Below are 12,854 nucleotides of genomic sequence, written 5' to 3'. Positions count from 1 at the left end.
AAGACCATTTAACCATAAATTAGTCCCGACAGAAGCAGAAGTAAAGCAATTCCATCATAATGAGACAGAAAAAAAGAGAGAAAAGAAGAGAAAGAAAAAGAAACCTCCAAGAATGTCCCCTTTCAATTCATTAACTACTTCGAGAGCAGGAATATTATTCAACCAACATTTACCAATGGAATCTGATGAGAAAGACATATCAATTTACAACTTAGCGGGAGCTTTGCCTGAACAAGAATTCCATGAAAGCATAGTGATCTTCACTGGTGTATTAAAAGAAAAAAAGGGGGACAACAAAAAAAAACCCCAAGTTCTAACCACCACATGGTATTGTTACAACCCCCAAAGCATGACAAAGTGGAAACAGGTACACTAAAGTGTACATTTTATATATATGATAGTCAGTCGTGTCCAACTATGACCATCAGAACAGCAGAGGAGGCAACTGCTGTTCCGACTATTTGGGCTAGAATTTGATTATAGTGGAGACTGTCTTGCCCAAGTACATCCCACTCTCTCGGCCAAGAGGGTTTTAGGACAGTCGGTGTTGGGATGGTTCCCAAAGGCCAACTAGCCCACAAGGCTGCAGCACTAAGAGCCAGTGCAATTTTGTACATAGTATCAGGTTAAAATAAACCTGACCCAAAATCAGACTCAAGCGTACATTGGCACCATTCATAAACTGGGGACAAAAAAAATATATATATATATCCGCTCCAATTCACTTGGAAAAAGTCTCGTATCCAAGAGTTAACCTAAGATGTAAATAAGTTAACCAATGGTGTCAGTAACAGTGAATTAAATTTTTAAAAATCACAGGTATATAGTCCATGCATCCTCAAGGCACAGCACCATATGCCAGAGGGAACACCATCATTTGGAGAAAAATGAAGCCTCTACAATCATTTTTTTCTTAAAAACAGCAGACCATAAAAAACGAAATAAAATGTCTATATTAAAAAAAGAAAAAAGAAAAAAAAAGAAAACTGAAATCATCAAATCTGGACAGCATTTCTAATGCAACATTATATTTTTGCAGATCTGAGTGCACCTTGTACTAAAGTGTTCTGGTTACCCATACCCCTCAATTCAAATGTTTTAATCAGAACAGAAAAGTGTTCAAAAACATCATCAATGACGAGATTTCTGGTTTTCTCAATTCCACTGAAAAGGTCGGGGGTGCAGGAGGGAATTTTTTTCATAAAAAAGACAATTTCCCAATATCCCTGTTAATTATTTTCCAATATTTTTCAAAATGCAAAGTAAAAAAAAAAATTTTTAAAAGAAAACCCACAAAAAACAACTACTTGGCTTTCCCCATACTGTGTGACAATTTGTTTCAGAGTTCACCTTTAAATGTACTGGAAAAAGCCCATGCTGAACAAAACAATATCAACGCTTTCCTTCACTTCCAAGCGAATCAGTATTTATCACTGTCATAGAGACACACAATGCAAGTTATTTTACATTTCAAACCAGAGTTTATCAGGTGTCAAAAAACCTAGGGTTGAACAAGTGTATCAAGGATTCTCGCTCTACAAAAAATTATTAAAAAAAAAAAAATTGTTAAAAAAAAAAAAAATTGTTAAAAACATTCTCTTGAAAATTGAAGTTACACAAATGTATTCTTATTTTAAATAGACAGAGACTGAGAGAGAGATAGGGAAAGAAAGAGACAGAGCGAAAGAGAGAAAAATGTTCCCTCTACAACTGAAGAGAACGCATTCTGTTGTGTTCAACTGCAGCAGTGAAGTGACAAGGGCGGCACCAGTGCCTCTTGCAGATCAACAGACAGACAGAAGCAGCGCAGTCCAGCAGGCTCCGTGGAGGCACAGCCGGCGCAGCCATGACCCCTACCCACCCCCTGCCCCGCCCCCCAACCTCCACTCAGATGCAGCCCATGCCCCCCTTCTTCTTGGAAAAGATGTCCTTCATGTTCAGGTTGATGTCCAACTTTTGCCGCTCTCTGGGCGGCGTTGGAGTCTCCATCACAAATCTGCAAAATTCAGTTCAAGATGGAGTCAGTTCACAGCGTTTTCTATAGCCCAACCGAAAGAAAGCACATAATATGGAAACATGTCCAAAACTAAATCATTCGAGGTACAGCAATAAAATAAAAGATGATTGACAGATCTACAAAACTTAAAATTAATCAAAGTCAATCTTATTTCACAACCTACAGTTTCTTTTATAGATTTTCTCCATTTGTAAATGACCGAATACTGGAGAGAATAAAATCCTCTGCATAACAAAAATGACAATGTGACTGAATCATTGACCGAGTTAATCTAAAAATGACATGATAATCAAATCAAATGAAAATCATTTGCTTCTTTCAACAACTTAAAATTCATCTTTCAGTTGACTTTGATATAATCAATTGAAATGAAAAATACTGTTTGAAGAACAGAGACAGTATCTGTTTAACTCCATTTCAACAATATTTCGAATAATTCAGTCTATTAAATATGTCTTTATTTCACAAATTATACAACTGTGTCTAATTCTGATTTCAATAGTTGAAAAGAGAGACAAAGATATAACTTAAACTTAAAGTCATCACATGCGTTCTTTCTGAAAAATTACATTGTAATATTTTTATATATATATGTATATATATATATATATATATAAACAGGGTTATTACACAGACAAGACATTGTGTGTTAACACACATGCGAGTCAGTAAAGAGAATGAATAAAAAAAATAAATAAAAAAATAATGTTAATATAATAATAATAATAACAAGAGAGGCAAGGCCTTCAAGACTTACTTGTGATACACTTAAAAAAACAACAAAAAAAACTAATCGTTAAATGTGTTCTGTATTTGTTATTATAAAACTTCGCGTTAAAAAAAAAAGAAAAGAAAAAAAAGAAGAAAAAAAGTCCTAACCAGATTCGAACCCCGCGTGTTCAGGTGAGAAGAAACTGCCTTATCCATTACACTATGGCTCTTTAACTGACGTTCTAAAATTTAACATTTGAACATACTTTTTTAAAGGGCAATAAATCAACTGCGGTATTCGCAGTGAGAACGCTGTTTAAATCATATTATTCTGGTGTATCTTGGGCATTCAAAAAATCTTTAAGGGCAATAAAAAATTCTTTTTAATGGCTATCGCTGCAATCACACTGAAACATTTAGCCGTTTTCACTAGATCTAGATAGATGTACAAGTTTAGTTACACCCACCGGGAATGTAGTACGACACGGGCGATTCAATTTCTCTTTTATGTTCATTCTAGTTTTATAGTTTTAAAGTTGATATGAAAATTTAGTATTTTGTAAAACTAATAACATGTAGAGCCAAGTACAAGTACTTTTAGGCTTCATTTTTTTGTGCCCATCCCAGAGGTGCAATATTGTTTTAAACAAGATGACTGGAAAGAACTGAATTTTTCCTATTTTTATGCCTAATTTGGTGTCAACTGACAAAGTATTTGCAGAGAAAATGTCAATGTTAAAGTTTACCATGGACACACAGACACAGACACAGACAACCGAACACTGGGTTAAAACACAGACTCACTTTGTTTACACAAGTGAGTCAATAAATCAAAGCATGCAAAAGGAATCCAAAGTCCACAGGCTTGGAAAAATCCTCACCCGCTAAACCCTAAAATTTCAATCGCCACACAAAGCTTTGGACAATGCAAAGTGCATACGACACTATATTAGTTTGCCAGCAAATCTGTAGTTCAGGATCCTATAATGTGTTTTACTGGGCTCGCAAAATACAAGACAAAACATGTACACTTGAAAAACAGAATATTCAGTGCAATTTAAAAAAGAAGGTATTTGCTTTGTACATTTTCACACTGATGGATGTAGTTCTCCATTAGATTCATCAGCTCATTAGATTCATCAGCTCATGAAGACAGACTTTTGGCTAAGTCTTTCAACACAGTTTGCATGTGTGTGTGTGTGTGTGTGTGTGTGTGTGTGTGTGTGTGTGTGTGTGTGTGTGTGTGTGTTCCTTACACACATATGTCCCTGGGGCACACAGCCCAAATTTCATTCAAAGAAAATTGTTATGACAAAAAAAACAACAAAAAACAACCCACAAATAAACAATACAATACAATACAATGTATGTATACATACAGAAACACATACTGTTCAACAGATGCTTGGAAAATCGTACAAACAAATCTTGTGATGAAGTGCTCATGCTTGTCAATGAACACAGAGCCCACTTGCTAAAATTTGTTACCAACTTTTATCATGTGTACTATACCAATTTCTACACTTTTTAATTTCTTTTTTTTACAAGCTTCATATCATGTGTACATTCTGCAACCAAGGAAGGCTCCCTACTGATATTAACAGCTTGTAGAGTTAAAAACTACCAAAAGAGAACAGTATCAACACTTTGCGTGCCTCCTGATTTTTGTCAGGAGTGGGGGAACAGGGGTGGAAGGGGCTGGGGAATTCATAAATATTTGTATCAAATCAGCTACTATCCACCTTATTCTTGATTCAGACCACTGAGAGTTGACTCTATGTCCACTATGCATGCATGTGAGTAAAGTGCATTCTTTGTCTCACCATGGATTTACATAAGAATTTTTTGGGGGTGGTTGCTGACATCTTTGTGTCATTTCAGTGACATTACTCTCATACCACTCATCTTCAACATCATTCACACACTTTGTGTTCCAATGATGAAATGAAAAATTTTAGATAAAAAAAGTCCAGGGATTTACAATGTTAATAATATTAAAACAAAAATAAAACAAAATAAATAAAAGACAGAGAGAGAGAGAGAAGAGAAGAAAATCATGAAATACAGTTTGCTTTGTCCCTTTCACTGGATTCTAACTTTTTCCCACAACGAAATTATACAGAGGTGCCAACCCCCAAGATGGTTTCTTAGTACTGACAAAGAATGGTAGTGTTTCTTTTTTGTGCTACTCCATATCCTTTTTTTTTTTTTTTTTTATAATAAAACAGTCTTGTCAATTTTGGTTAAATAATGCTGGCCAAAACTGTGTTAAGTATTACTTTTAGCCAAGCAGAATTTGAATTAAACCAAAAGAAAGTATATTAACCATCAATTTACTTTTAAAATAAATAATAATTAAAGAAAAGGTCAAAGTGTCCTTTGCTCCATGACTGATCACAAAATCAAATTAAAATGTGGTACAGCTCATGTACCTGGCTTAAATCAAGGCAGTGTGGTTGGTAAACGCTGCACTTCTTATTTCCAGGTTTGTAAGACTTCTTTAATATTATCATTATAATATCAGTCATTCGAATGAGACAATAAACTGAGGTCCAAAGTGCAGTATGCACTTGGCACACGTTAAAAACCCCCTAGGCAAAAAAAAAAAGGGGGGGTGGGGGGGGTGTCCCTGGAAAGAATTCTTTAGAAAAAACCATCTGATAGAAATAAACAGAAAAGAAACAAGAAAAAATGGATGGCAATGCACTGTTTGGCACCTCTGTAGTGATCCAAGAAGTAAGAAACAAGACATACCTCTTGAACATCTCTATGTCCCATTCAGCCTCATCCATGTCGTTGCTTTCCAGCTCTTCCTCAGGCCTAGGCATGAACACTTCATCTACAACACAGAGAAAATCCACCTTTACTCTTTATTTATCTTTTATTTTATATTTATTCATTATCTATTTATTTCGCTTCTCCTTTCACACTTTTTCAGTGACGTTCTCCTCATGCTGCTCACCGAAGTACTTCAATACCTGAGTGGCAGCAATCAGCAGGGAACCATCAATGTAAGGTTGCTGTGACAGGAGAATTCAAAACTAAGATTACCATTACCATAAAGGCAGGCCATGAAAGAACAGAACTTTTCTAGTTTTATTACAATGATGAATGAGAATGATGACAATGCTGCTGTGGAAATCCTTTCTTATTGTAAAAAATTTCATCCCCTGATCTTCCACTGTTTTCATGGCATTACCCCCATGCCACTCATCCCCACACATAACCACAACTAGTCACACTGCCCCTGCCCCAGCCCCAGCAGTCCTCGGGGAACTACTACTAAGAATAGCTTTTACTAGTTTTAGTGAGTGAACTTTTCTTGTGGTCTGTTTTCAGTTTTCCATTTAATGACTAAAATAGACAATCTGTTTTATCAATTCAAGGGAGTTACTGATTAAGAAAAAAAAAAGATGCTTTCAAGACGTGTGATACGTAGTAAGTCCCAAAGCAAGAATTACAACAGATTGTAGAAAGAAAAAAAAACAAATGCAAAATGTGCAAGGCTGGGCATCATGGCCCCATGCCAGATATACTCTGAGCGGCATCCTGCGACATTGAACTTATCGACAAGATTCGTGTTTTGACCATAACCAGCAGCTCTGTTTAGATCAGGAAGAGAAATTGCATGACCTGAGCTCTGCTGTGCTTATGACCTTCTGTAATGCCTTGGTGAGATCTTGATCTTTGAATTTCAGTAATGTTGGTACACTTATTATGGCCAATCAATGTAATATGATCATGATTCCACAATGGCTAATCAAAATACCAAGTCTGATGAAGACTGGATGCAAGTCCCAAAATCTACAGTGCTTCCAGTGCTTTTTTTATGGTGTCATGCTGACCTTTGAACCCAAACCTCCATGTTCCAAAATACTCTTTGCTCTCATAATGATAAATCACTGTTCATGTCTGATAATGACTGAAAAAAAGACTGGGACCGGTCAATCTGATGAACTCTGTGAATTATGTTGTGCTACAACCTTGACCAGTGTCCTTGAATTTCACTCTGATACATGTATTCTCCACAGCTGGTCACTATACCAACACTGATGAGGATTGGATGAAAGACACAATCTCTGTTATGCCTGAAAGTCTGTTCTTTCAAGCTATGTTATGGCCTTTACCCTTTGACCCCGGATTCTGAATGACAGCCGATTAACAATAAGAACAGCATGAAAGCTTTTGTCAATACCTACCATCCTGCAAAGCTGCCTTCCACTTCCATTTGCAGAGATTGAAAAAATGCCAACATTTCACCAAGGACATTGGCACACATTGTACATCACACACACACACACAAAACCCAGATACCCACAAGAAGAAGACAAGCCAACAATGGCAATTATAACTCTGCTTACACACACAAGTCAAAAAACCCTGAAACCAGATCTAAATAAGACAAGCAATGTTAAAAATGAAACATCAAACAAGTACACAAATGTTCACACATACACCATTTCAAGCCAGTGCTGCTTTGCCTTTCTGGCTGAGGAACAAAACCATAATTCATCACTAACAAACAAACTGGGAGGCTCCTTTTTAAGGCAGTCTGTGCTTCCTCTGTCCTGTGCAGGGTGATGTCAAATCAAATCAAACTGTGATGCTTATAACCCTGTACAGGCTAATATGAAGTGCTAAGCAGTACTGGCTTGAAGTTAAAGAGCAAGATTGTGTATCTGCTTGGCACATGTAGAATAATCAATGACTGCCATCAAATCTTCACACAAAAATTTTGAAACAATAGTAAAGAATGATATAAGATTTCAGTTAAAACTTCACATAAACATTTAGAAACAATAATGATGATACACAACTACTGTCAAAACTTCAAGTCTACAAAGCATATAGAAAAAAAATCAAAGCTTATGGTCTTGGCAAATACCAAGAATACCATGGGATGAATTTTATGCCTGAAATGACTTGCACAAAGAGGAAAAAGGGTGATGAGTGACTTCTCCAACAAGTGTTCTGCAACTTGAGCATCCAGGTGACTTTGTTTTCTCACATTTCCTATCTTTCTCTTGATTGATTGTCATGTTGTCAGGTCTTCCAACAGAACACAGCAAGTGACAACCAGTTTACTCTGTGAAGAGCTAATCAGGTTTGTTCAATGCCAGCTGATCAGAAGACAAACCATTCACATACAAGCCAAAGCATGAAAAGACTATGTGTATCAAAAACGCGATCAGTGAAGGGAAAGTAAAGAATAAAAGGACAGACATTACTGTGATCTGCCTGTTGGAAGTGCTCTTACAAGCAACCCTCATTTCCTCCTTGAGCTGTCACAGCCTCCTAAAAGAAATGCAAAAAACAACAGCAACCTTTCTTATATTACTGATCATACACTCACCCACTGCCCGTATGTCCTGACTCTGCTTTTTCTTCTTCTTTGTTTTGCCCTTTGTATTTTTGGTCTGAAAAAAAAAGTGCACAATAACTATTCCACAAAAAAAACACAAAAAAAACAGAGCAACATTTTTTCAAAGCACACAATTGGAAGTATATTATCTACATGATCCAATGCTAATTTAATGACTGTAAAACATGTCAGTGTTAAACTATGTCATCAATCAAAACATCGCTTGCTCAATGTTAAAATTCCCCTCTCCAAAATTCTGAATGCAGGCTTTGTGTAAACTGAAAAATATCTGTATTTCAATCATTTATTACTTGAACCAGAGCCATAAAAACTGTCCGCACAACCAGAAAAGAAAGAAAGAGAAAAGCTTTTAAAATGTTTTAAAACAAATACATAACAGCACACACTATCAGTCAGGAAAACATGTCCAACTTTTATAGATTACACTGACATCTAATGGTCTATGTGATAACAACAGACACCCCCTCACCTTCCTTCTCTCTGTCCCCCTTAACCTCTCTTCTTACCGTAACTTTTTTTATTCGAAAGATGCTGCAGTTTGTCAACCGTATGAAAAATCTAATGACACCATTTAAACTCTGCAAGTTAATGACCGAGTGATTTCATGCTTATTTATCAGGCTGCCAAAATGGGAAAAGATTCCTTCAAGGAGGACACTCAAAATGGGAGATAACTCCCCTTACTCAACAGAGTCAGCAGGGGTGGAATGCAAATCTTTTCTTGCTTGTGTGTGTGTGCTCTAAATAAGTCATTTTATACACACAGTGCAGCAAACAGCACAGCAACTTTATACAACTTGGCAACAGAGAACACACACATCCATTTCAACATATTAACACGTCAGATTCTTAACTCTCATTCCAAACACAGGAGGGGAAGGAGTTGTCATACTGGCCACACTGACAAACTAAGTTGAGATGAGCAATATGAGTCATTGCAGTTGGAGGTTTTAATGCAGTCACTCAGTATGGAGACTGGTCTTTTTAACTCTGATTTTCTTTTCAGTTTCAATCTTAGTAATTCCCGAAGACACACTCATGTGTATTTGTTCGGAACTAAAGCAAGCCACTCCACCCAGTTATCCAGTCACTGCTCACAAAAGACTGTTTCTGCACCGGATGAATTGAGTTACATTACAAAAAAAACAACTGGTTTGTTGATCCTAGGGCACAACACAGCACCCTCCTGATGATTTATTTAGAACCATAAAAAATGATAAACGCAATTATATATATATATATATATATATATATTCATACCATCCATGTCTTGGTAGTGAAAAGAAAAACGAAAGAAAAGACCAGGCAATGAAAAACACTTTTAACTCATTCCGGACGAAGTTTTCTCCCTTGCTTTCCCCTGCAGACGATCCATTTGTTAGGGTTAGCGAAAAAAATCACAAAAAATACAAAACACTAAGTAGCTGAATAAAACTTGACCCACTCCTCACATCATGTACACCCCCCCCCCCCCCCCAGCCCCCACCCCCTTCCTCTCTTCACAGCCCTCAGAAGCTGAGTCACTGTCAGTTCCTTCTTGCTGGTAGCTTTCTTCACTGCAGATACTCTCTTCAACATCATCATTCCCGCCGATGTCAAAACTTTCAGCATTTCAATCACTTCAGCAGTAGTAAAAAGCCACTGTTGTGATCTAGTTTGCTCCAAAAATTTCCACTTGGATCACCTGTGATGCCATTTTCGATACGTATGCAGATTAGTTTGTCATGTGGGGTACCAAGGTCAACGGCTCGCCAGCAATTGTATAGTTAACCCCTAGGCTGCCTGCATGACGAGATAACTCGTCATGGCAAGCATGTATGCTTCGCTGCCTGCATGACCAGATAACTCGTCATCGAAATATTCTGACTTTTCCCTGCTTTGCATTCAGTTCGTTGACAAAAATGCTGGTAGCTTTAGCTTGGGGAATCTTTCTGGATTCTATTCATAGCTAGAAACACCATCTGCGTCATAAGGCAGTCCTTTATTTGAACGTTTTGGTTGGGTTACTGGCCGCAGTCTTTGCCTGGCTCCTCTCCTCGCTCGCTCAACAAAATGTCGGACTGACTCCGTGCTCAAGACATGCGCTCGTGGCGAACTAAATCAACCAAGATTACTTTCTTCAGCTAATGCTCAGAAAGAATTGGAGCATAAATTCGAAGGAGAAGACAGTGGTGAACATTTATAGGACGATTTGATAGAAAATAAAGGGAGCAATCAAGAGAGTGGCCAAGATACAACTATCAGTGAGTGATGCAGGCTGTTCAACTCTAGCAGACGAATTTTTAGCAGGGCACCGTATGAGCTATTTTCTTGGCACTCAGCCAACGCGGTCTGATGAAGTGACGGTGTGAGAGGGGTGAAGAGGAGGGGGGTGGAGACTGAGGGGGCGTGGCCTCACATCCATATTATCATTTGCAGAAGTCACAATGCATCTATTTCTTTTTCAGTTTTTTTATATTGTGGTTGTTCTAGTATGATTTTGTGTGTGCAGATATCCATTTGTCCAGAAAATGATATTTTTGTGCAAATTACCAGACTAATGTTTGTAATGAACAAGTTGAAAATGTGACAAAAAACAAAACACTGATTTCAAAACAACAGCATGTCACTTAAAATGCATAAAATGGGAAAACATCATGTGTTTTGTATTCTTTATTCATTTCCCTTTCAGAAAATATATACTTTTATGGGTCTTTCTCCAATAACAAAGAGCACAGAATTTTTTGAAAATTTATACCCGTTTTTTGTGAAAAAACCCTGGCAAATAGATTTCACTTAAATCTTATTTTCCTGGCAGCGAAAGGGTTAAGGAAACCCATGAAAAAATTTTCCATTCCACCCTTGACACGTTCACAATGCCCGGCATAGCTGCGATTTTTATGCTACCTCAAAAGGAAAATGTGGAACACGCTACAGCATTCCATTGCCAGAATGAGTTAAAACATTTTTTTTTTTTTTAAGAGCAAGGAGAATGTATTCATGTTTGTAGAAAATTAAACAGCAACAACCAGAGGGCACTGTTCACTTAACAGAGTCATCCAATGAACCAGATGGAAAGCAGCTATGTTCCAGGGAACCTTATTGGCCATTTGCCGAGCTAGAGTATGGGCAAAAGTATTTTGTGTCAGCTCTTCTCTGCAACGTTCAGCCAGACAGAGTAAACCAAGCAGTTACAGTTTGCTACTGTCCCACACAGATCTGACTTTTAGGGGAAAAAATCTATACTGTGAGCACATGCAAATTTCAACAGGTAAACATGACTCACCTGCTCGGTCTGCTCCTGGTTCTCAGGACTGGCTTTCCGCTGCATGTTGGCAATGTGGGCGTGATTGTCTGCAGACAGGGCTATCTGAGCCTGGTTGGTCAGACCATTGGCACCGGACGCCAGTTGCTTGCTAGAGACTGGTGCAGAGGCAGTGGCAGGACTAGAGACGGGGCAGGACTGAGAGGGGCGGGCCATGACGGCCACACCATTGGCCAGTCGGCCATGGTTGGCCATGGTAGCCTGGTGCTGTGGGGCCATGCCATTGGTGGTCACGGGCTTGCTGGGCTGGGGCAGTGCAGGGTTTGGCTTTCCACCTCCACACTGCTTCACGCTGGCTTCTGGCTGTGCTGGAGTCTGAAGCCTTTGTTGCTGCAGCTGCTGCTGCTGCAACTGGGCTGGTGGTTTATGCAGGGTTCGCTGCTGTGTCATTCGTTTGCGCTCAACCAGCTTCTGTTGCTGCTGCTGCTGCTGCTTCTCCTGCTCTTGTTGTCGCTGCTCCTGATCTTTCTTTAGCATCTGCTGCAGCATCTGTGTCTGCTGAACTTGCTTCATTGGTGATTGCTGCATCTGTTTCCTCAACTGGGTCTGCTGTTGGGACAATTCCTCAATCTCCTTCATCTGCTTGGCCACTTCCTGCTTGGCTTCATTCCTGCGCTGAATTTCTAACTGCAGGAGCTCTGACGGTGGCTGAGTAAGCAACTTGCGCTGTGCTGTCAGCTGGCCTTGTGTGCCTGCCGGAGCGAGGCGCCGTTTGGCTTTCTTGGCAGTGGGAGAGTTGGGCTGGCCTCCCAAGGTGGGTAGTGGTGCTGGGCTGGACATGGAAGGGGTTGTGGAGGCCAGGCTGGAGGCCTGTTGCAACGTCTGCTCTGCCAGACTCCTCATCAAATGAGCAGGGGGCTGGAACACTTCCACTGACTTCTTGGCCTCCCTGTCACTGGTTAAGGGACCTGCTGGAACACTCCTGCCAACACTGTTCTGTGCAGAGGGCCTGCTGGTGGTGACTTCCTGCCTTGTCCCAGTGAACGTGCTGCTGGTCACTGGCGCCGCCAGAGTGGGACCACCAATTTTCTCTGCCTGGTTGTCTGACTGCTCTTCTTTTAAACGCTGCTTCGCCCTTGTGATGGACTTTGTCTGACTGCTCTTGGACACTTCACTTCCACTGGGGGGGCCTTCTGATCGTACTGCTGTGGATCCCCTCTGCTGTCGCTCTTCTTTGTGCTTGCCCTTCTTTTTCTGACCTGCACTGTTGACTTTCTCGGCTTCCAAGAGGCGCTGGGCTGCCAGCTTCTGTTTTCTCTCCTCCTCCTCTTGTCTTAGACGTTCCTCAGCCTGCAGGAAAAAAAAAAACGAGAAAATTGGAAAACAGGCCACAAGACATTTCTGCTCAACTAGAAGTTGTACAATACATATCCTTTTTTTTAAAGCAGTAGTTAAAACAATCATCTTTCATGATTTTCTTCTTTTCAAATAATCAAGAAA

At 39.3% G+C, this 12,854-nt stretch overlaps 1 protein-coding gene across 6 annotated transcripts in view; it reads right to left on the bottom strand.

Annotated features, from left to right (window-relative positions):
• Positions 1-1,285: 1,285 nt before the first annotated feature.
• Positions 1,286-12,854, bottom strand: part of LOC143276252 (uncharacterized) — a 58,622-nt gene continuing 47,053 nt past the window's right edge. For all 6 annotated transcript variants that reach the window (XM_076580734.1, XM_076580744.1, XM_076580752.1 and 3 more), the window contains 4 exons: positions 11,376-12,704; positions 8,082-8,145; positions 5,483-5,567; positions 1,286-1,996 (listed from right to left, as the gene is read on the bottom strand). In XM_076580734.1, the coding sequence (XP_076436849.1) occupies positions 1,888-1,996; positions 5,483-5,567; positions 8,082-8,145; positions 11,376-12,704 (1,587 nt within the window). In that variant the 3' untranslated portion in view covers positions 1,286-1,887. The remainder of the gene's footprint in view (positions 1,997-5,482; positions 5,568-8,081; positions 8,146-11,375; positions 12,705-12,854) is intronic.

This window comes from Babylonia areolata, chromosome 2 (genome assembly GCF_041734735.1).
Source record: "Babylonia areolata isolate BAREFJ2019XMU chromosome 2, ASM4173473v1, whole genome shotgun sequence".
Taxonomy (NCBI): Eukaryota; Metazoa; Mollusca; class Gastropoda; order Neogastropoda; family Buccinidae; genus Babylonia; species Babylonia areolata.
Note: the sequence above shows the minus strand (reverse complement) of the source record. Positions and strands in the feature narration are given on the sequence as shown.